This window comes from Gobius niger, assembly GCF_951799975.1.
Source record: "Gobius niger genome assembly, chromosome: 2".
Lineage (NCBI taxonomy): Eukaryota > Metazoa > Chordata > Actinopteri > Gobiiformes > Gobiidae > Gobius > Gobius niger.
The window spans coordinates 41354759-41380185 of NC_136853.1; the positions used below are offsets into that span (position 1 = coordinate 41354759).

Here is a 25427-nt window from a genome sequence, read left to right on the forward strand (position 1 = left end):
AAAACAAGGAAAAACAAGAGACGAAAACACAACGAAAAAGCCACAAAAAAGTAATGAAAAAGCCACTAAAACATGACACAAATGCAGCGACAACGTGACAGAAAGCTACCGTCACTTTTCTAGATTTTAGCTTTCAAATGAGGCGTTACAGTGTTGCTCTCCAGTCAAGAAGCCTTTAGATTTGGGTAAAGCCGATCTGGAGAAAATGCTCTCGGTGACGGTGGGGGGTAAGAGGTCAACATATGTTTTTGTGGAAGTGTCGCATTTACGCTAATTTGGACCAGGCTGGCCAGAGTCCAGGGCTGTTTTTCAGTCCCAGTCCGCCCCTGATTAGTCTGGTGTTATAAGTGATTTGCCTCAGGTGCTCTGTGGAGCGGGTCAGACTGTTTTTAATGCAGGCTAGCTGATACCATAGAAATGCACTAGCCTAGCACTAGCCTAGCGCCTCGAAACTCTTCAAATATAAGAACTGCTTGAATTACAAAAAAAACATCTCCAGAAATCAGCAACACTCTGGATAACTAGGAAATGAGGCCCTATGTCAAAAATCCTGAAACACATAATGATTAGGAGTGTGACAATATATCGATATTCCGATATTTTGCGAGACCATACCGATAATTTTTATTCCGATAATGATACTTTTGATGACGTTGTGCATATTAATGAGGCAGCAGTGCTCCATTGATTTCACAGTCAATAGAGGTCCAATAATGATCAAGAATTCAGTCAGGACAGCAGGGGGCAGCACTACAGTTTTAAGCACTTGGATCAAACACTGACGTAGGTTAAAATAAAGGTTAAAAGTAGCATTTTTTTTTCTTTATTGTGATGTATATCGTAGGTTATTTTTGTGCAATATATCGATTATCGCAGTATCGGCGTATCGTGAGATAATCGCTATCGTAAGCCATGCATCACGTATGGAATCGTGAGGTTCTCAGAGGTTCCCACCCCTAATAATGTTTTTCATTTCCACTAACTGTCTCGTGTTGACTACTATGCACAAACATGAGAAATGAATATCCACGCTAATAATTGCACTGTTTTATTGGAGTACATCAAACCTTTGCTACTTGATATCATTACCATTGCAAGTTCGAAAATCTGGCAACCCAAACCTGTTGCGTCTAAGTCAATCATTGCTTATTCACTTTTAGACAACGAAATCCCGCTTCAGCACTCGTAGGGGAGAATCGACCGTGGTATTATGAATTGTACATGGCATTCCTCTGACCTTTCCCTCTGTCTCTGTACGTCAAGTAATGAGTAAAAGTCCCTGGCATGGCTCCACTGTACTGAGTATCGGGTAATTATTATTCTCCATGTACTTTCAGCGGGTCACGTTAAGGTCACTGGACTCGTGTCTTTCTGCACAGTAACTTGCAGCTATCCTCTGATAAATGACACAGCCAAATCCCAAGTAACTCTATGCGTTGCTTGGGAGGCTTTCCGACCTCATGACCTTCTTCCTGTAGGTCTGTGGGCCACTGGATTTATCTTCCTCACAAAGGTGGCACTTTGTAGATTACTAAACGATTGTATGTTGAGAAATGTTTACCATCTGTTTTACTTGAACTTCCCAGATCCCCAAGCAGCTGGTCGGCTAACCTTTTGAATCCTACCTTTTTGTGTTGCAAGAATAAAAGGAGAAGCCGTGCTCAGATGTTGGCAGGGCTCATACTAGAGTAGGACACACTGCTACAATGAAACATGTTTTGAAAAAGGCAGAAAGTCTGGTTACATTTGGGCAGTAACCAAACGTTTTAGTACCAGTGGGTGCCAATAACTACCGCCATGTCAGTGGTGGCGGCTGCTCTGTTAAACCGCACTTAACCCCTGGCTTTGTAAGTGTGCAGCAGGAGGACTTCCATGTGCTTGTCCTCGTCCAGCAGGGGGCAACGATCACCCGCAGTCTGGATACAAGAGACAAATGAATAAGGCATGGCCCAGGACAGTTCTCCTAAAGCTATACTAAAAGGACTCATTTTGTATTGGGTGCATCGCAGTGTTAATTTTGACAACATATTTTAATTTAGTTTCAGTCTTAGTCTTTTGACTAAAATGCTAATTTATTTTAGTCGAGATTTAGTCAAAAAAATCGTTTCAATTTTAGTCTAGTTTTAGTCGACTAAAATTGCATGTAAATTTAGTCGACTTTGCATTGATAATATTCATTATAATCATATTTAATCTTGTTCCTCTGCTTCATGGAGCTGCTCCACATGAACCAAGCTCAGAGCTCCTTTAGCAGTGATTGTAAATGATCTGAGGCTCTTTCAGACGGTCAATAGAAGTTTGGATGATTTTAGTCTCATTCAGTCTTATTTTAGTCGACTAAAATATCTGGACATTTTAGTCATAGTTTTAGTCTCATTAACAACTTTTAATTTAGTTTTAGTCCAATTTTAGTCGTCAAAAATATCACTTTGACTAAAATTAAGACTAAATATTTTAGTCGACGAAATTAACACTGGTGCATCGCTACATAATTTCAGGTTGCCTTTGCTTTTTCCATTTCATCTTTATATCACCATACTTGTTGCATTGTAATATCAAATGACAATGAACGTAATAGGAAAATAATAGAGCTACATTTTGGGCTGTTGCTCTCCTGTAGGTTACAAAATTAATATCACACAACACTTTCCCTGGAGGTGCAGCAGCAGAGTCCGTTTTTAAAGCGAAAATGCACCTTGAGAGCCGAAGTTGGAATAGGATATGGATTTTTTAATTAAGGCTTGAACAGAAAAGTAAAAAAAAAAAAAAAAAGATAAGGCAACCAAGTATCACTCTGCACATGTCTACCCCCCCATCTCTCTCTTTCTGCAAACTCTAATTTCTTTCCTTGTGCTCCGAGTCTTGTGTGTGAGTCTTTTGTGTATCCGACCTCCACACACGTGTCACGAGTTTGGCCGTTTGCAGCTGTGTGTCTTGCCCATCCTCCCTCTGTCTCTCGCTCTCTCTCTCTCTGCCCCCCCCTCTCTTCTCGCTTCCTCTCCCCTTCCCTCCCTCTCTCTCTCTCTCCCTGTGCACTTGTTGTAACATATGGAGCAGAGGAAGCCTGTTGTGGTTCGCGTTGGCTTTTATTTGCGCGTGTGTCGTCGGCTGCCCCAGAACGGGAGGAGGAGGAAGGGGGGGCTGGTGGTGGTTTGTCGAGGCTATATGAAAATGAGGAAGTGCAGCTGTGGGGGTGGGGGGGGCTTACACCACCACACACCACCACACAGCACCACACAGCTGCACTCTTTGCCTGTAGTTGTGCAGTTTGTCTTCATTTGTCAAACTGTAAATTACAATGGACACATGACTTCATTCTTGTTTTTTGATTATGGAGTCGTCTTGGTTCTAACTTTAAAGTTGTCGTGCCGTTCTGATGATAATGCCTTTTTTAGTGTATTATGGCAGGGACATTTTCTTATCGCTAAAGTCTTTATCTGACTGAGAAACGTATTTTTTTTTAAACTCAGCCAAAATGAATAATGCAATGGATGAACTTATAAATGTGATGAATGTGTACAGTTCAGTTTTAGGTAAACATTTCCTAATTTAGTTCTAATTTAGTACGAAAACGAGACAATGAAACCAATGAAAACAAGACAAAAAACCCTACCAAAACAAGACAAAAAACCCTATCAAAACCAGACAAACAAGCTTACTAAAACAAGATTAATAAAAACCTACAAAACCTACAAAAACAGGACTACAAAACCCTACTAAAACGAGACAAAAAACCCTATCAAAACAAGACAAAGAAGCTTACTAAAACAAGACAAAAAAACCTTACCAAAACAAGACAAAAATGCCTACAAAACAGAACAAAACCTACAAAAACAGGACAACAAAACCCTACAAAGCAAGATAAAAAAAACTATCAAAACAAGACAAAAAAACTACCAAAACAAATTAAAAAAAAACTACCAAAACAAGACAAAAAAGCCTACAAAACAGAACAAAACCTACAAAAACAGGACAACAAAACCCTACAAAATAAGATAAAAAAACCCCACCAAAGCAAGACAAAAAAAACTACCAAAACAAGATTAATAAAAAAACTACCAAAACAAGACAAAAAAGCCTACAAAACACAACAAAACCTACAAAACAAGATAAAAAAAATACCAAAACAAGACAAAAAAATACCAAAACAAGATAAAAAAAAACTACCAAAACAAGACAAAAAAGCCTACAAAACAGAACAAAACCTACAAAAACAGGACAACAAAAGCCTACAAAACAAGATAAAAAAAACAAAACAAAGCGAGACAAAAACCCCCTACAAAACAAGACAGAAATAACCTACCAAAACAAGATAAAAAAAACTACCAGAACAAGACAAAAAAGCCTACAAAACAGAACAAATCCTACCAGAACAAGACAAAAAAAAAACTTACCAAAACGAGACAGAGAAAAAACAAAACAAAAATGTGACGACAGCGCAACAAAACAAGTTACTATGACTTTTGTAGGTCTTAGCTTTCAAACGAGACATCACACTGGCCTATAGGCTTTTAGATCAGGGTAAAGCTGAGCTGGAGAAAATGCACTGGGTTAAGTCAAGTCTTGTTTTAAGTCAATTTGTGTTACAATGAAACGTATCGTGTTGAAATGGTTTTGTAAAATATCGCCATTATATCGTTAATATCGGCCGTATCGCAAGTTATCTCAATATCCTTCAGCCCTGGTTTAAACTATGTGTCTATTTCTATCATGTAACCGCTGAAGTTGTTGCACTAAATGAATGTGTAACGCCCACAGTTTGTCTTGTAACCTTCCTACACAAACTCTTCTACACTGTGCGGAGTTTCACATCTGCTGATTCATTTCTATACATTTGCCGCGTTATGTTTTTTTTTTTTTTTTCATGGCGATAATGCAGTCTTGCTGACGCTGTGATTTCCGTCGGTTTCTGACATATCCTGCGACAGATCCCCGCGGCCGCCCCTCGTCTCTTCTTCTCTCGATACAGTGCGAAGCCGCGGGCGGAGTATTTTTAGCGCGGGCGGCTGATGACAGAGGTTGTCCCAGGCAGTAGCAGCAGAGCGGGGATTACCTCGTCGTCAGTGGATCCTCATTCAGAAGCAGCGTGCGAATGACTCACAGCTCAGGGCTCGCCCCGTCGGAGTGAGGGAGTGCGAGGAGGTTCAGTCCGACCTGCATTTGTTTTGTCTGGCACAGTTTTATCAGGCTGGGGAAAAAAAATACAACCACCTTCAAGTGAGAATAGCGCAGAATTATTACTATTAATTCTATGCTTGCTAAATGTGCTAGATAAAAAGTTAAAATCTGTGTTCTTGTTGTGGATACGGTTTAACTATGAGTGGTGTTTCAGTTGTTTACTGAAGGACATTATTGTACAACAGTGGACTTTCCAAAGCTTTTTTGTATAAACAAGCGCTGTAGAGTTTGTAGAACAGCACAAAGCTGATGTAGATTTTTACTTTGTGTATTTACATTTTACATATTATATTCTTGCACCTTAACAGATTATGCTAGTTGTTCAAAGGGGGCTAAAATTGATTTATCTTAAAGCAAAGCTAAGTAAAAGCGCCACTGCAGGTGTCGTAGCATGTTGAGTTTATTTTACTCATTAATTGTCCGTGAGAGTAAATACTACACTGACAGAAAAGACAAAGGGAGAGAGGGATATTGTGCATCCAATTACACAATGATGATTTTTTTCACTCAAACTTAAAGCTGTAAATACTGTTTAAGTGGTGCTAGCCTGCAGTTAGCTTTGCCCGTCAGCATGTTAGCTGCTTCTTCGTGATTCCATTAGAGTGTATGCGTTTGTTAAGTGTGGCGTCATGACTTCCGCTTCCGGGTCCTAGCATACTAGCTAATGTGCGAGGAAAAAAAAACATTAAAAACTCTTTAAAGCCACAATCAATATTTCTGAAACTCAACGGAGCGTTACTAAACCTACTTTTTTCTCAGACTCATTAGCCAAAAATGCCGCACCTACTACTACTACTACTACTACTACTACTACTACTACTATTTTTTACTTAAGTTACTACTTCCGGGCTTAGCGTAGCTGCTGTGCTGTTAGCATTTATCTCCGCTAACCCGGAAGTACCGATTTTGGTAAATATTACTTTTATAGCAGTAGGTTCAGCATTTTTTGGCTAATGGGCCTGATAAATAAGTATGTTCAGTAAATCTCTGTTGAGTTTCTGAAATATTGATTGTGGTATTAAAGAGTTTTTTTGTCGTTTCTCGCACATCTCGGGACCCGGAAGTAGAGCTGTGACGTCACCACTTAACAAACATAAAGAGTTTGTGAATGTGACGTCATATCGCTAAGCTTTATGGGATTAGCAGCAATTGTAAATGAATGGATATGGATATTTAAAAGTTAAAATACTGGAGTTATTCACATTAAAACACTTGGACACCACAGTGAGTTAGATGTATTTACCAGCAGTAACTCAGCAGCTAACGGAGTTGTTCCACGGCTTTTTTCTACACTTTCTACACGTTTTTTTTTAGCTAATGTTAGTCAATGGAAATGTATGCTAACGCCTGCAAAGATGGTGGATCTCCATGGTAACTGTGGTATTTCCCAAACTCTATTGCGCCTCCGACCCGAAGGCAGGAAAGTTGCAGTTGTGGTTTCTGGCAAGAGACACTAGGAGTCTAGAGGGATTACAACAATGATTTATTAAGGTAAACAAGTTACTTAGTCCTTCTTTAAGTGGACTAAAGTGTGCAGTCGGCGTCACTTGGGGTTAATCAGACTCTAGCGCTGCCGGTGTATCAGGACTGATGACTCATGCTTTTGTTTCGCTTGTGATAATAATAGTCAATAATAATATCTATATCTTCTATGCTGCTCTGAGATAATCATGATCCCACTGACTGACTGACCATTTGTGTGTCTGTTTTTTCTTGCAGATATTTGGAAAAATATGAGAAGGTCCATCATTTTGGCGAAGACGACGATGAATCGCAGCCGGGGAATCCCAAAAACTCCCTTCCACTCGGTGCAATCCCAAGCTCCTACAACTACCAGCAACACGTGGTTTCAGGTACACACTGCTGCACTGACTTTGTTTTGTTTAACTACTTGCCTCTGTTTTTCATCTGCTGTGTTCGGTCTATCCACCAGATGTTGCCAAAGCGAAACATAACACCTATATATTTTAGCGCAGTACGCAGTCACACCTAATGTTGTAACCGTTCGGCCCATTTTCAGTAAAAACATCATATTATAGTTGTTCTCACACAAGCCTTTATAAACCACTACCTTTTGCACCGGACTTTCTGTGACTCACTTCATTTCCTTTGTGCTGAGCGAAGATTTCTTTGATCCAAGGCTCCGAAGTGTGTGGAACCATTATTATGTTACCTTCCAAACCACAGAAAAGTGTAGAAACGGTTATTCAGTGGCAGCTTTTACTTTCTCAGTCAAGTTCAGTGAATGCTTTTGTTTGAGTTTGTGATCTTTTTATGAGCGTAGCGCCTTTACTTTGCATCACAGTGGTCTCGACAACGCTCCAGGATCAGTTGTTTGTTGGTTTTCTGGCGAGGGGGTCCGTCAGCAGCGAAAAACGTCCAAATAATTGATCCTGGAGACCACTGTGAGCGCCATGCTGACCACTCAAACAGCCGCTGGGTCACTACGAGGTCATATACACACAAATATCAACCTTTTTTTTGCATAAAACGTTGCATACACGTGAAACTCGGGAAAATAAGAATATCGTGGAAAAGTTCATTTATTTCTGAACTTAAAATGTGAAACTAATACATGATATAGACTCCTGATATGCAAAGGCACATATGTCAAGCATTTTAATTTAAATGATTGTCGCTTACAGTCCATTTTCAAAGTATTCTAGTTTTCTGATGTTTTATTTGTGTTTTTTACATGCTGTGAGCTAGCCTGGCTAACACCAGACTAAAATCACAAGTGATATTTAGTCTGGGGACCACCAATTCATTTTCTCGTAGGAGAGGTGTGGTTTACGAGCGTCCATAGTCGTTTATTGGGCGATACGAAAAAAAAAAAAAAAAGTCTCATGCGTCTGCACGTAGCCCCAGCCAATCGTATCATCGTATGAGATGACGTATGACGTACCCGCTGTAAACTTTTGAGCTAAATTATTTAGAACAAGGTCTAAAGCTTGATCAAAAAATACCATTGTGTCTGCTGCTGTCATGTTGGATCCGTAAATAAACTTTTTTTTTTATTATCCGTAAATAAACTACAAGCTTCCATATATCGAATAGCGCGTCATCGTCTTGCCGTCCCTCCTCGCTCTGTGATTGGTTCCCAAATCCACCGGAGATTTGGCCATGGTCCCCAGGCTGTTGTGCAGTTCGAAATAATTCGAGCGCACACAGCAGCCTGGTGTTAGCCAGGTTAGCTGTGAGCCACAATTATCAAAATTAAAGGAGCTATACCTGATAATACAAAGAAACAGGGTCACTCAAATTTCAAATTTACCATTTTTACCAAACTAATCTCAAACCTTCCTAATGCATTTACAACATCAACATTTGTCACAGGGACTGAGTTTAAACCAGGTTTCACAACTTTCAGAGGAAAACTATCACACTTCACTGTAAAAAATGCCTACTAGCCTGACATTTTATGACTGTTTAAAAGGCTTTAAAACCAGTGTTTTTTGGATAAATGTCTACTTTTACCATATACTAAAGGACAAAACAAATTTTATTCCAATAACAAACAAAAAAAAGTCAAGAAAATCAAGGACAGCTCCTTTAAGAAAGTCTTGATATATCTCACTCTTACAGCTTGTAAAAAACACAAATGCAAAATCTCAGAAAATTAGAATATTGTGAAACTATATTATATAGTATAGACTATATTGTCAGCTCAAAGTGTCACCTGTCATCAGCTAATTCATCCAAGACACCGGAGTCCCTGAGACTTTAAATGGTCTCTCAGTGGTTCAGTAGAATTCACCATCATGGGGAGGACTACTAACCCGACAGTCGTGCAGAAAACCATCATTGACACCCTCCATAAGGGCAAAAGAAGTTGGCTGTTCTCAAAGTGCTGTATCAAAGCACATTAATGTAAAGTTAAGTGGAAGGAAAAAGTGTGGAAGAAAAAAGTGCACAAGCCGCAGAGATGAGCGCAGTCTGGAGAGGATTGTCAGGAAAAGGCCATTCAAAAGTGTGGTGGACCTTCATGAGGAGTGGACTGAGGCTGGAGTCGGTGCATCAAGAGCCTCCACACACACACAGATCCTGGACATGGGCTTCAAATGTCAGATTCCTTTTCTTGAAACAACCTGGTCTTCCTTAACACCTCAGCAGCGCCACAGGCCGAGAGCAACCACATTAAGCAAGTAATTCAAGTAAAAGGATAGGAGTATAAGTACATATGCATGATTATAGTTTTCAGAGGGCCCACATTTCCCTGTTTAAAAGATTTTTTATTGATTGATTTCATGTAATATTTTAATCTTCTGAGATTTGTTTGTTTTTTTACAAGCTGGAAGCCAAAACCATCAAAATTAAAACAAAGGCTTGACATATATCACTATATATCAAGTCATGAGTCCATACCATAAAAGTTCCACATTTTAAATTGAATTACAGAAATAAATGAACTTTTTCATGAGTTTCCGAGTTTCACCTGTAATGCGAAATCAGTGCTTAAACTTCTAACCATCTTATATCGTCGTTCCCATCAAAAACATACCTAAAGTAGTATTTCACTTTATTCATGCAGGTCTGAGAAATCCTGTTCACTTTCACTGTTTCTTCTTGTCCTGTTTCTACTTGGATATTATAACACAAACTAATATTACTGCGCTGTCCAAACAATGTTGATGTGAAACTTTGAGGTTTCACATCTTATGGGCTGTTTAAGGAAACTATAATTGGACCGAATTTTGCACATAACACATTTTCTTGTGGTGAAAATTGCTTTGTACCTTTTTTCACATCACGAAAAACTTCCCGCAACAAACTTTTAACAAACCTGCTGTGATCAACATTTCTTTGCCTTAAAAAAAACCTGCCCCAGTTTCGTGTTGAAATGGATGGCATGGCATCAATATCTTACGAATAACGCAACACGAAGGCACATTTGAGCATTAGATTTTGTCCTGTGCAAAATATGGGTTGCAGGCTGCGGCAGGAGGACATGGTCTGTTGTTTTGGCAGTCACTGGGTTACTTCACAGTTGGTCTCTACAATCCTAAAACAATCCATTAGCGCTTCTCCCTTTGATGTATATATTTTTAATTTCATTTTCACCCCACAAATCTTCTCTGTCAACCCCACTAGGGCAACACTATTTTTGGAATCATTATTTTTTGCCTACCTCGCAACACACTGCCCTACTGTAGTTGTACGCGGCAAATGGTAGATTTGGACACCCTCCTGTGAGCCTCCATACCCTGCCAACTATAATCTGTATCGCCCCCACGTCAGTCAGACTGTTAAAGCCGCTGAGTAGTATCATTTAATGCCTGGTTATTTGTCCACTTTTGACTTTGGGATTAGCGGTGTTTTAATTATAAAACGCCGGTCACCATTGGGGCTGTCACAGTATGAAAATTTTACCTCACGGTTATTGTGACCAAAATTATCACGGTTTTCGGTATTATCAGTGCTTATTACATAAAAAAAATACAGACAAAGCCTTTTCACATCAAAGTAAAGGAACTATAGCGATGTGTTGTTGATCGTTTCGAGGGTATTACATGTACTATTTATAGCGTCAGAAACGAGCTTTCGCTTTGCAGATTTGGGAAAATGCCATCATTATTAAACTCATAATACTGCGGCGAGAGTGAATCTATTGCAATCTGCCACCGGGAGCCCCGTAACCATTGTGCCATTGTACGGAGGTATCCGGACACGGCTTATATGCTGGCGGTGGCGCTGCAGCCGCACTATGGGGCGACTCATTACCTTCTCCCGCAACCCAAAGTCCCACATCAGCATTTCAGCTAAAACGCTAACGTTAGCTTACTGCTATAGAGCTGTGGGAGACGGTCACGCAGGAGAGTCAGAGGTTCGAAGTATTGCTGCTTTAGAGACACTTTTTCCTGCACGTTCCGCAAACAGGAAAACTGTCTCTATCAACTGTCCTTCAGCTTTCTTAAAATACCCAAAATATGTCCAGACTTCAGACTCGGTCTCTGAGGCTGATAGATCCTGCGCGCTGTCGTGTCGGACATGATTCCAGCTTCGAGAAAGTTTTGTTTTGGTTGTAGCTACAGAGGCGCCTGCGGCAGCTTCAGCAAATGAGACGGTGGCTCATAAGGCTCTCTTTGCCTAAACCGTGGGCGCAGTAATCCACCGCGGTAAAATATTTTTTCAAAAACAAGACGGTAATTATTATTGTCAACATTTTTACCTGGGTTTACCGCTACACCGGTAACCGTGACAACCCTAGTCACCATTAAAAGTTATAGGGGACTGTGATGTTTCTCTCATTGAGACGAGACCATGCTTTGAAGGAACAGCTCGGTGTCCTTTATCTTTAAACTTGGATGAAGAGATTAAAATATGTAGACTGCAGTAGTAAAAGGTGTTGTGAACAGTTTGATGTATTCAGTTCCAGAGGGGAATAAGGATGCACAGATGCAAAGGGCCAAATGGGTCATGGGTAACATTCAGGTGTGGGAGGCTCATCTATTATGTTCGCAGCCAGTGTTCGCAATCTGTTATTTCCTCTGTTGTTTGTGATTCTGTATGTTAATGATCACCTGTGACTGTGTGTACAATGAGTGATTATTTTGGTGATTAAAGTTCTCTTCATTTGCCTCAAAGGCGGACTTATAACGCAGTGTTTGTTCCTTTCCGCTCCCAGACTATCTGCGCCAAAGCTACGGCCTCTCCACAGACTTCGCCCCGCCGTGCGACTACAACAAACTGGTGCTGTCTCTCCTGTCGGGGCTCCCAAATGAAGTGGACTTCGCGGTCAACGTTTGCACTCTGCTTTCCAACGAGAGCAAGCACGCCATGCAGCTGGACAAGGACCCCAAACTGGTCACGCTACTGCTCGCCCACACCGGGGTTTTCGATGACTGTAAGATCACCGTTCTTCTAATCAGATGAAATACTAGATTATGTACTGTAGCTGACCACATGTAGAAATTGTAGCACTTTTTCCTCACCAGGCCCAAAAAAACAAACCTGTTCCCACAATGTAGTGTGATTGGAGTGTAAGCGAGAGTGTATAATTAATGCTTAGGAATGAATGAAGTGTGTGACCTGTAGTCCTAGCCTGCCCTGGGACTACAGGTGGAAACTAGCAAAGTGCTACAACCTAGTACAATGCATCTCTCCTTTTCGAGTGTAATATATATTGTACATTGTCCGTGTTTAAACAAATGGATAAACTAAACCAGCTTATATGTATACGTAGTAATAATAATAATAATGGCTTATGCTTGTATAGTGATCTCGGGGTCTTGTTCACGAGCATGGGATTGATAGATGGATCGGTGCGGCGTCAGCAGTGATGTGGTCGCTGTATCGGTCTGTCGTGGTGAAGAGGGAGCTGAGTCGGGAGGCAAAGCTCTCGATTTACCGATCAATCTATGTTCCCACCCTCACCTATGGTCATGAGATTTGGGTCATGACCGAAAGGACAAGATCGTAAATACAAGCGGCCGAAATGAGCTTCCTTCGCAGGGTGGCTGGGCGCACCCTTCAAGATCGTGTGAGGAGCTCAGTTACCCGGGAGGAGCTCGGAGTAGAGTCGCTGCTCCTTCACATCGAAAGGAGCCAGCTGATGTGGCTCGGGGATCTGTTCCGGATGCCTCCTGGTCGCCTCCCACGGGAGGTGTTCCAGGCATGTCCTACTGGGACACGGCCTCGTAGAAGGCCCAGGGCACGCTGCTGGGACTACGAGCTGGCCTGGTGTCGCCTCGGGGTCCCCCCAGAACAGCTGGAGGAGGTGTGCGACTGTGTGTGGATTGGGAAGTCTGGACATCTCTGCTGAGACTGCTGCCCCCGCGACCCGGCCCTGGATAAAGCGGAAGAATATGGATGGATGGCTTGTTTAGAGCTTTACAAGCCTGTGTTACCAAATTTCTCAAAGCGCTGTACATTTGAAAAGGCAATAGGCAGGATTTAGTTATGGGGATTGTTAATTGTGTGGCCTTAATTTTCACGACTTTTAGGAAAATCAAAGCAACCATGATGTTCAAATGAATATGTGGAGAGTATTGGGAGTGTGTGTAAACTATGCTAATGTATGGTCTTATTGTGTGTTTTCAGCGCTCGGCAGCTTTTCCGGGGTTTTTGGGACCGACTGGAAGGAGAAAACCTCCCGGGACTTTGTCAGGGTAAATCTGCTTTTGCGTGACTTTTGTATTGTTTAAACTGGACTCATCAGCAAAAGGCTGTGTTTCCACTAAAGAAATATCTATGAAATGGTTAATGGTCACATTTATATAGCGCTTTTTTACCTCCGTTAGGCACTCAAAAAACGCTTTACATCAAGAAACCACTCACCCATTCACACTCACTGAGACGGAACAACTTTTTTTTTACAAAGAGCTAAACATCCAGCCTCCGTGTGGCCCTACTATGTACAGTATAAAATCATGTAGCTTAGACTAGGACAAATATGCTCTGAAATGCATAGAAGCTTTGTATCAGACTCGCAATTGGATTATTTCCATTTCAATGACAAACTGGTATATTAAAAAACAAATAATTCCTTTTTGTGCTGCAGTTCTGGAAGGAGGTGGTTGAAGACACTGAAGTCAGAGAGCTCCTTTGGGACAAGACCAGTCAAGCACAAGGTAAAACCACATTTCATAGACCATATTGATCCCCTGCCCCACAGATGGTCGCAGAGACAACACACATCATTCTCCTTTTTGATTAGTACAGTGTAATTTAACATATTTATCACGGCCTCCTCTTTTAAACCCCGCTATCTGCATAGTGTGTGTCAGCCGCTGTTATGATGCACTTTGAACAATCTGTCATTTAAGATTTGTCTGCAGTGAAGCTCTTGATGTGAAAGTTACTGACGGCTGCTGAAGGCTGTTTGCTTCAAAGGCCTCTGTTCAAAGCTGAGGCGCGCTGTGATATGTTTTTCATTGAAGACGGGCTTGGCTCAGGCTGTGTGGAGAGTGCAGTCGGCGTCTTCTCTCTGGTTAATTAGGATAAATGCGGTGTCTTATTGATCGATTATGGATTTGGGATGTATAGTTTTGAGTCACAAAGGAATTGTTCTCACTTGTTCACAGTGGAAACTACTGCTCTTTGACAAGTTCACACGGCACTAAGTAAATAAGCCATTTCTCGTTTTTTGTCGTGTCTTGGTCTGTGTGATCCGTAGTTTTTCCATAGTGAAGTTTTTCAAGAAGTGCTCTTCGGGACTAGATGCTTGAGTTGACCTTCCTCCTCCAATCCACATTTATTTAAGAGGCTCTACAATGTAAGGAAAGGACGTGATAAATAAATGCTTGTGAATTGGCTTTAGTTTCATCTGTTGAAAGTGCTCGACATAAGCTCTGAGGGAAGGAGCGCTTTGCCCGATTGCATATGAAGGTATTTCCATGTTGTTACAAAGTCATTCTGGATCACGGGCAATCTATATCATTAACAGGAAATTAGAAATTATTATCAGACAAAAAAAAAAAAATAAGCTCTTATATTTATGTGTATATATTAGATCTATACTCTGAACACTGGCGTCACTGTGAAATTATACAGAAGTATACATTTCTAAATTTCGTGAACTTTATTAATTTTAATTTTAACATTCTGACTCACTCCCACATTCAGAATTAGCCGTGCATATAAACTGTACCAACAGAGCTACAACAAGAAGTGTAACCAATGGTAATTGTATTGTTCCAATGTATGGATCGAGCTTTGGTCTGTCTGCCTTCTCAGTTGTTGGAGCCAGGCTCTGGAATTATTTACCAACAGACATAAAACTAAAAACAAACGATGCCACATTTAAGATGAAATTAAAACACTACTTAAAATCCACTCAACATGGTTCTCATAAATAACAAAAATGATTAACATGTATGATTTCTTCTGTTGTCATGACTTGCGTGTCATGCATGTCATGTTTTAATATTTAATGTTGTTGCTTTAAAGGACAGGTGCTGTAAATTAGCACTTGTGCTAACGCACTAAAAACATTCCATCTGGTTTGCCCAATGTACATGTGATAAACGGGAAGAAAAAAACAAACAAACAAAAAAACACTATTGCACCTCATGGACTGAATTTCAGTTTAAAATACTTTCTTGGGGTTAATGGTTCAGGTTCTTATGACTAGTCTATGTATAAAGATAATTGGTTTATCTGTAATTGGGTCCCTCGTCCACCTGATACCTAGGCTATAGTCAGAGCAATCATCCTGACTGTAAACGAGGATGGCTCATGCCGAAACGGATTAGCGTTTACTTCCCATGTGTCAAGGTCAAGGCCCGCGAGATGATTTAATGATTTAATGTGGGCCTTTTGAGGAGCATGAATTCCTGAGCATGTCAAAAAAAGAAGTAAGTCTCTGGCCCATTCCTGTGCGGGGTTATGGATTTTTGAAGAAATAACCAGTTTGCTCATTGCAGCCACTAGGGGGCAGGTTAGATTTAAAAAAGGAAAGAATTCCACACGCTGATATAAGAGATCAGGTTATAAACAGCATATTGTAGCCACGTGGTAAATGGTCAGTCTGTCCCACACTGCAAAAAGTAAATATCAAGCATTGTCTTAAATGACTTGAATTGAGGAAATATATCTTGCGGTTTTCCCTAATTTAGTCATTTTTCCTGATCGGACCAAGTTTACTTTGCTTGTTTGAGGACATTTCAGACCAGTTCTGAGGTAAATCTCGCTTGAAATAAGAAAGTAAAATTGCCAATGAGATAAGACCAAGAACATGACCTGAAATAAGGACGAAGTGTATTAAAACGTGTCAGAAACATCTCAGAACAAGTGAAATAATCTAGGACAAATGCCCAACAACAATTTACCTAGTCAAAACAACTACAATTTGGATTATTATGCTCAATTTGAGATGTTTATGTTAATCTAGTTAATTACTTTTTGCAGTGCAGGGTGGCTGTGGCTACAATAGTAATTTACTGCCATCGAATGTGGAGTGAATGAATAATGGCTTCATGTAGCACTTTTAGAAACATGTGACACAGTCTGATGAAGCGTAATAAGTTTAAGCCGTTGTTATTTATGAGGCCACAGTCCGTTAAAATATATGCGACCCGCCGTGGGGGCTGAATTTCGGCCCACGACCCAAACAACTTCGACACCCCTGCTTTACTTCATGCTGTAGCCAAATAAACAGCTTTGTTAGTATTTCTGTCTGGATAGTCATTTACTGTATGAAACACACTGATGTGCTACCCTCTACATTTGTATTTTATTTGTTATTTTAAAACCTGCTGCTTTGCACTTGTTCAGTGTTGTCAGCGAAGCAATGTTTTTGTTTCCATCTTTTCCGGATTTGCTCCACATTAGCGCCACATTTATCCCGTCTCTACAGTGTAACTCCTTGCACGCCTCTCTTTTCCTCCGCTCATCTTTTTGGAAAGTCGATTCCAGTGCTGGGAGCGCTTCTCGCTCAAGGTCTCGTTGCCTGATGTTTTATGTACAGTGGAGCAAAAGTATTTCCCCAGTTCTCCATTGACTTCTTGTTGGAATACTTTTTTCGCCCCACTGTATATATATGACATTATATAGTGTTCCTCACGAGCCGGATGTGGCCCAGGGTCCTCATCATCGGCGTCTGTGTTGCTACTATTGCCCTGTCCTGAGTCTCCAATGTTCTTTAGTCACTTAAGATCATCAGTATCACTTGAATGGCCACGCCGCTGTTGGACTCCACTGTGAATCAATAAATAAGCTCCATCTTAGGGTGTATTCAAACCAGAAAAGTCCTTTGCTTCGCTTGTTTGTTCCGGATCAGAAGTGAACCTTTTTTTTTCCCGTTTGGTGCAGTTCGTATTCAAACTGTGCTTTTTGCAAGAGAACTATATTTTGTAAACACACGTGTGTGACGATCGAGGCTCCCATTGGACACCAAGGACCACAACAAATGAAAGGAAAATGAAAATTTGACGCCTACTATGATAATTAAAGAAATCAGCTTCACCGGAGCAGCTGGTGGAAGAGGTGTTTTGTGCGGATGAAAGGTCGTCTGCTGAGATGTTTGTTTCTATTATGTCCACGGGACAAACTGTTGGTCTTGATCCTCCACTTTTCTTTAATGCGTCTCGTACTTTCATTTAAGTTTGGCGAAGTTTTTTCCACTTTGACACCGTGCTGCGACGACCGCGGCTGTTCAGGAGACGCTCGAAGCCCGTCTGCTTCATTTTCTCGCTAGACACGAACGCAGTTGAGTTAGTGCATCTGCCCAAATATCCAGGAGGCTCCAGGTCTGTCCACGGCTCATTGTTTGTAGCATCCATCCAGTATTAGTATTAGCAGCCGCGAAGGGATAACTTTTCTCACGGTGCCTTGCTACGGTGGCTTGTTAAGCCCAAAAAGGCGCATGTATCCCGCAGTTGTTTCGGATCAACAGTGGTTCATATTCACACCTGGAGCGAACTGGACCAGAGTCCGTTTGGAAGCGGACCGAGACCACCTGAAAAAGTGGGTCTCGGTCCGGTTCTTTGATCCGCAACAGGATTCGTTTGTTTTATTCACACCTGAATAAAAAATCCGGACCAGCGTTCAAAACGAACCCTGATCCGTTTAAAGTGGAGTAAACAGTGCAGGTCTGAATACACCCTTAGCTTCCATTTTGACTTAATTCTTGGTTCTACAGTAAAGCCAGGCTGCCCCACTTAAACAACCCTAAACTTTCTCCTATAACCTAACCCTACCCCTGTCTCCTTTTCAGAAGACACGGATCACTGGCAGTCTCTGTTCCACCCTCCGCGGAACCCGGGCATCAGCGACATGGAGTCCCAGAGAGTTCTGCAGGTGGCGGTCATCCTCAGAAACCTGTCCTTCGAAGAGAGCAACGTCAAACTCCTGGCTGCCAACCGGACGTGCCTGCGCTTCCTTTTGCTGTGCGCCCACTGCAGCCTCATCTCCCTCCGGCAGCTGGGGCTCGACACGCTCGGCAACGTGGCTGCAGAGGTGGGTGTTATTCCAAAGTGGATTAATGCCAATAAATGGTGCTGATCACAAGTCTTGACCTATAGAGGAAATGTGCATAAAGCTTTCATTACGAAGCAGGGACAGATGTTACTTAATGTGTCCTGAGACGAGGATGTGGTGATTTAAGACTCACTACCTGTATGCAAACAAGAGCGGTCAATTTTAGCATCCAAATGACTTACTATCATTGGGAGAGCTGGTTGGAACATTAATGTTGTATAAACCTGTGTAATCCTGGTTTTGGAGCGAAAGCTGTGCGCCTCTGAGCGTTGCAGAAACATTGACTAATAAAATGCGCTGTGCTGCCAGATGGTGTGATGTGTCACCTCCGCGCCGTCTGCTTTAGAGAATACATTAGACTTGTATTAAAACCAAGAGGAAAGAAACGAGCTGATATTCTGAATGAGCCTAAAATGCACGAGACAAATGTGCAATATATTTCGGAGATTGTCGGGGGAGAATTCACTCTTCCATAAATGAATGTGGGCTATATTTTTAGATAATGAATGCACAGTGCCCTTGATGCAGCAGTTCGAAGCTTTGATGTTATTAGGCAGTATGCCCTTGGTGCATATTGTTAATCTGACGTGTTGAGACTTTGATTTAAGTAGGTTACTGCTTTTGTGAATTATCTATGGTCTGAAACGGCCAGTTCTATCGTTTGTCTTCACTTGGACAATTGTAAGTTCACTGCAGATGCATCACAGTTCTACAAGTTTTAACATTGGATGCCCTTTAGAGCTTTGCAATTAATCACAAAGACTGCAATTACTTTTGAACTCTTTGCAAGCAACAAAATATTGTATTGGAGTTTCCTTGTTCATAACACCTGCTAATCCTGTGGTTGAGACTTCTTCAAGCATGTTCTGAAATGCCGGTGATTCTTGTATTTGTTCATATTTCATGTGCAACACAAATCTTTATTTTAAAGATTAAATCTCAAATTTTATAAGTTGCAAATGGGGATTTCCCAAAACCGTGCAGCACTCATGACTTTCAGCGACTGAAGTATGAAGAAGTATAAAATATGCCTGTCATGTTTTTTACATTCTAATCATTAGATTACCCTAAATAAGTTTGTGTGCTGCAGTGTAATTTTGACAACATTTTTTAGTTTAGTTTTAGTCTTTTGACGAAAATGTAATTCAATTTTAGTCGAGATTTAGTCAAAAAAATATCTTCAATTTCTAGTTTTAGTCGACTAAAATTGCATGTCAATTTATTCGACTAAATTTAAGACAAATTTAGTCGACTTTGCTTTTATAATCTTCTTTATAATCTTAAATCAGGTCCTCTGCTTCATGGAGCTGCTCCCACATGAACAAAGCGAGAGCTGTTCCTTTGGTTCTTTCAGATGCTCAATAGAAGTTTGGATGATTTTAGTCTCTCCTTTTCATTTTTATTTAGTCTTATTTCAGTCGACTAAAATATCTGGACATTTTAGTCAGTGTTGTTTTTGGCAGCCCTTTTAGTTTTAGTCTTTGTCTTTTGGACGAAAATGCTTTTAGGTTTAGTCACATTTTAGTCATTTCAAAATGTGATGTTTAGTCAGACGAAAATTAAAAAGGTTTTTGTCACGTTTTCGTCTGTTTCATTATAAGAAGTTATAATTAATTTCGATAAGTCTTGGAAATTGGGATCAATAATAGCTTCTATAAGCTTTCTATAGCTTTTGACAAACAGATTACACCACGATAGGCACTGGCAGAAGTGGTCGGCCGACTGTGAACAGGACTTTTCCCAAAAGCGCCCGCTCTCCTCGTCCTCTGATCATCGCTTCGAGATTTTTTTATTTTTTTTTACCAATAGCGCTGTCTGCACATACGTAGCCGACCTCAACGTGCTTTCTGTGTTCATACGCCACTTTATTGAAAACTGTCCTTTTAGCTCGTCATCGTTATTAAAAAAAGGGGCGTCAACGAAAAGATATCGTTATCGTCTCCGTTGACGAAAACAACACTGATTTTAGTCATAGTTTTAGTCTCATGAAAAACGTTTCATTTAGTTTTAGTCCAATTTTAGTCTGCAACAATATTACTTTACTATTGACTAAAATTAATACTAAATATTTACACTGGTGTGCTGTACATGTATAGTATTTTTACTTTTTAATGTGATGAAATCCTTTTTCTCTTCCTGCAGCTCTGTTTAGATCCCATAGACTTCAGGACGACTCACCTGATCTTTCACACTATCACCAAATGCTTAATGTCCAGAGATCGCTTTCTAAAAATGAGAGGTGAGTCTTGGAGCCCTGCTTTATATTATTGCCACTTCAAAGAGTTTGTGATATGCACTGGCACTACTCACTGTTCTATCACCATCACAGGTCATCATTTTTGTATCATGCATCTTTAATCGCTCTGTAATGCAGCGGCTTGTCTTAGCGCTTACTACTTGCTGTATCGTTGGCGTTTGCTGATGTGTAAACTAAACCCCGGTTCTCCCCGTCTTAGCCATGGAGATCCTGGGCAACCTGAGCAAAGTGGAGGACAACGGCGTGTTGATCTGCGAGTACGTGGACCAGGACTCGTACAGAGAGGTGATGCTGCTGCTCACGCTGCCTGACCTCATGCTGCTCATGGCGTCTCTGGAGGTGCTGTACCTACTGGCTCAGCTCGGAGAGGTGCCCTGCAGCAAGATCTCCTCCGTCGAACACAGCATAGGTTCGTACGACTGCTTACCAAACGGGTCATAAAGAGCAGTGGTTTTTTGGGGGGTCGCCAGATCATGTAGATAAAATATACATATTTTTATTAGCATATAATATAATATTTTATTGTATCAGTGCCATTATTTTATTTTATCCATTTGTTTTATTCCTGTGTTTTTTAAGAATTATGTAGGCCAGGGGTATAGGCAACATCAGGCCCGAGGGCTAAATCCGGCCCTCCAGCATAGAAGCTCTGGCCCTCATTTTTTTTAATGATTTTGAAGATGATGTTACTACACAAATCAGAGGTCAAATTCCTGTTTGAATACTGAATGTGCAAAATACAGACAAATCTTTCAAAATTCCTAAATAAAACACCCATTTAGGTCATGTATAGGGCTGGGTACGAGGCTTTATTCGATATCTACTGTATATTAAAATATTGTGGCATCTAGAACCAGAAAACGGAACAATAATGTGTGGAAGGAAAATGTGGCTAAAAATGAGGAAAAATCGTGTTAAAATTGTTTTGGGGGAAAAAATAGGGCAAAAATAGGGAATCAATTTGGGAAAATTAGTAAGACGGAAAAGAACAATTGCGAAAACTTGGGAAAAATAAGAAAGAAAAATAGATTGGGTGAAATGGGGAAAAAGAAATGGAAAAAATAGGAGAAAAAATGGGAAAAACAAATCATTTGATTTGAGCTGAAACAACAAAGTGTCTTCCTTTAATGTTTTCCCTGGACTAACAGTTTCAAAGCCTGTTTTTTTTTTTTGCTCGGTACCTGCTTTAGATATCAGTAGAACCTAAACTTTTTTTTTCCGATACCAGACTGGTGTTGGTGTTGTTTAAGTATGGCCATAATCATGTACAGAGAAGGCTGGCATTTGTAGATTTTGGCATTTGGGGGTCGCGGCTCCAAAAGGTTGAGAACCACTGATATAGAGAAATAACCTGTGCATGGATCTAGGAATGAATGTAGAAAGAACTTGACGAATTCAAGCATGCAAATGAATGGTTAGGCTTTTCAGTAGATGTTTATCTATACATAAAAATAGCAATTGGAAAAAAAACCTTCTTTCTCAGAACAAGAAACTGACCTATATATATTTTATTTGTCCTGGAAAGTATTTTAAGCCTTTACCATTTCCTGTTGAATGATGGTTAAAGTCTAGGGGTGGGTTAGTTCTCTGATTGCACGGTTTCTGTTTTATGCACTAATGGCTCGAAGAAGATGAATTCACATATAATGTATATAAATCAGGGATTAGGGAGGTTTTCAAGCTGATTTCTGAAACAAGCGAAAAGGATAACAACCCACGTGTAGGATTATTTACAGTTCAGCACGCAGAGAGAACTACCCCGTCGTATGCTTTCACTTTCTTGTTTTTAGCCAAGACTCTCTCATATATTGAACTTATTTTTTTTGTGAAGATAAACCCAAAGATACATTGTTTTTTGCCCTTCTCTTTCAGACCTATTGGTACGACTAGTGTCCATAGACCTCCACACGTTTGGACCTGATGCCCTGACAGCTGTGCGGTTGATAGAGCACCAGGCCAACGCGGAGCAGGCTGCGGAAGTGCGCCCCCAACTGGTAGAGCAAGTCCCGGCAGCGGCGCCCGGAGCCGCAGCACCAGGTGAGACAGGCTGAGTGAAATGTGCTGAGTACAGTCGAGACGGTGCATCCTAAATATGGACTCGGGGAAAGGAGAGACGCATATTGGGTGTTGCTGTAGGTTTCACGTTCAATAATTTAATGATTGTTTGTTGTAAAGTCTTTAAATGTTTAGCCGCTCCCTAATGTTTCAACACAAATTGCCTCTAAGGGTGACAAAGCAATTGAAAACCTTCAATGAATATATGGGGTGGTTCAAGAAAGGGTACAGTATATGCAGCACTATTACTATATGTTTGCTGACCTCTAGTGGGCAATCTGAGGGTGAAACGAGTCTCGAGATTTAGACCTGATAGTCAAGTCCTGGCTTATTCTGGGTTCTCCGCCTTTTAAACTTTGGCCTTTATAGAGCAGAAAATGGATGAAAGGTTGGAAGGTGCGCTTAAAGGGATTTTTAAGGATTTTTGACATAGGGCCTCATTTCCTAGTTATCCAGAGTGTTGTCGATTTCTGGAGGTTTTTATTTTTTAAATTCATGCAGTTCTTATATTTGAAGAGTTTAGTGGCGATAGGCTAGTGCTAAGCTAGTGCATGTCTATGGTAACTAGTAGCCTGCATTAACAACAGTCTAACCCAAGCACACTGCACCTGAGGAAAATCACTTATAACACCAGACCAACGATATCAATGTGTCAATAGAGTAATTTTTGAAATATAACTGACCTTGCATCACGTGAATTACCGCATTTTGAGGGACTATTTTCTAGCAGATCACTCCACCGCTGCGTAGCTTACAGCCACGAAGCTGATACTGCTCAAATATAAGTTCTTTTTTGTCTCCGGTGCATTGTGCTTTGGTCAGACTGTTTTTAATGCAGGCTACGGGTTACCATAGACATGCACTAGCCTAGCTCCACTAAACTCTTCAAATATAAGGACTGCATGAATTTTAAAGTATATATCTCCAGAAATCAAGAACCCTCTGGATAATTAGGAAATGAGGCCCTATGTCAAAAATCCTGAAATATTGCTTTAAGGTAACCGAATGTCAACAGAAGCAAGACCAAAGAGTTTAATAGGTGATAAAGGACAAGCTTGTCGGTATGACACACGATAACGCCTAGGATTTGTCTGTCTAGCTGTTCCTGTAAGTATTTAGGAATCAGCTCATTTACATGTTTAGTTCATACATTTTAGTTTCTTCATTCCACTGCTGTATACCCACATAGATCAAGGTGAGGATGTAAAGTAAAATCTTCAAAAGGTAATTTTAGCTTTGCCACATGAAGTGCTTCTCTGAGTCTTATTAAAAGCACAGGACTACGTGCTATTTTCATGCTGAACTGTTCCAACAAAAGTGAAAAAGTAGTATTTAAAGCTAGCAAATGCTCTGACTTTGGCTGCCAACCTATTGTTCCAATGCCAAGTAAAAGAATTGCCATCACTGAAAGCGTTGGCATCACAGAAACAGTTCGAAAAGAGATTGAATTAAACATATTTGCTGTACACATTTGCTCAATTTGTCCGATTAAAGGCACGGTGCATAACTTTCAGACTAATTTTTATAGAACGAGCAGACCAGTTTGCCCCTTTGTGGTGTTCGTATTGTGTTCACAGACGTCCCTCATTGTCGTATTTTTAGCTTTTGGAAGCCGAGAAATGGCACGGACGCTAAAAACAATTAGCATAGTGGAGGCAAGTAGTTGTAAACATTGCCTCGTAACGTGCTTAGGAACTCTTCCAGAAATGGGCACATGTCTTTTCTCTGAATATAATGAAAAAGGGGACGACTTGTTCTCCTTTTACATGAACAATTTGTATTAACATGAATGTTTCTTTGCCTTTTCAGTGACGCGGGTTGCAGTGCAGCCCAGCCAGCCTCCATCCGGCATCGTCGAACTCGATGGGGAGAAGTTCACGCTGCAATGGTATTTCACATCTCATAAAAAAAAAACTGGAGATAATCTGAACTAAACTGCATTTCAACTTCATTTGTGTCTTCATTTCAGGCTAAACGCACACTTTGAGACGAGTCCAGAGGGCAGCGTCTCCAGATCGGATATGTACTCAGAATACCTGGCCACGTGCAGCAAAATGGGCCGCACCAACATCGTCAACTCCACGGGCTTCCTCAAATGTCTACGGTCAGTTCATCCTTCCCCAAGATCTTGTATTGATGCTTGTAGAGTGGATGATGGTTACTCGTTATGCTTCCAAAAACATCTTTTCCCACGACCATGGGATGTGTCATAACCTCTGCATTAACCGAGCGCATTGTCTCCAGTTCGGCTTTACCCTAAACTAAAAGCTTCTCGACTGGAGAGCAACAGTGTATCGCCTCATTTGAAAACAAAGGCCAACGAAACTGATCCTAACTTTTTGTCGTGTTTTGTTGCTTTTTTTAGTCGCTTTTTTTATGTTTTCATCACGTTTTTCTGGTTGGTTTTCTGGCATGTTTTTCTTGCTTTTTGTTGATTCATTTTCTCGTCTTCGTCTCGCCATAGTCAATCGTATCAGATGATGTATCCACTGTAAACTTTCGAGCTAAACTATTTAGAACACGGTCTTAAAGCTTGATTGAAAGATGGAGTTGCTGCTGTCATATTGGATCTGTAAATAAACCTTAAAAAAAAAAAAAGTTTTATCCGTAAACAATCTGCAAGCTTCCGTATGTCGAATAGCTTGTCATCGTCTTGCCGTCCTTCCCCGTTCTGTGATTGGTCCCCAAATCCATGTGAAAATTTCAGCCATGGTCCCCAGGCTGTTGTGCAGTTGATTTGAGCGCACACAGCAACAGGGGTATTCCCAGGCTAGCTTTGAGTGGCTTTTTCATCACTTTTTTCGTTGCTTTTCTGTCGTGTTTTCCTCACTTTTCCGGCACGTTTTTGTTGCTCTTTCGTCGCTTTTTTGTTGCATTTTTCTCACGTTTTTGACGCTTTTTTCAAGACACTTTTAAATTTGTGTAATGCCAAACTGGAGAAAATGTGCTCCATTCAGGTGGGGGGTTAAAGGAACTGGCCATCGTTTTTACATACTGAGATATGTTCTTACCTAAGCTT

General features: G+C 40.8%; 1 protein-coding gene across 2 annotated transcripts in view; it reads left to right on the forward strand.

Moving 5' to 3' along the window:
- Nucleotides 1-25427, forward strand: part of arid2 (AT-rich interactive domain 2) — a 54053-nt gene that overhangs the window by 16311 nt on the left and 12315 nt on the right. The window contains exons 4-13 of one of the 2 annotated variants that reach the window (XM_079552371.1): nt 6898-7031; nt 11804-12022; nt 13219-13286; nt 13679-13748; nt 17834-18075; nt 20239-20335; nt 20553-20762; nt 22226-22390; nt 24218-24296; nt 24378-24512. In XM_079552371.1, coding sequence (XP_079408497.1) covers nt 6898-7031; nt 11804-12022; nt 13219-13286; nt 13679-13748; nt 17834-18075; nt 20239-20335; nt 20553-20762; nt 22226-22390; nt 24218-24296; nt 24378-24512 — 1419 coding nt within the window. The remainder of the gene's footprint in view (nt 1-6897; nt 7032-11803; nt 12023-13218; nt 13287-13678; nt 13749-17833; nt 18076-20238; nt 20336-20552; nt 20763-22225; nt 22391-24217; nt 24297-24377; nt 24513-25427) is intronic. The other variant, XM_079552372.1, reaches the window with a different exon arrangement.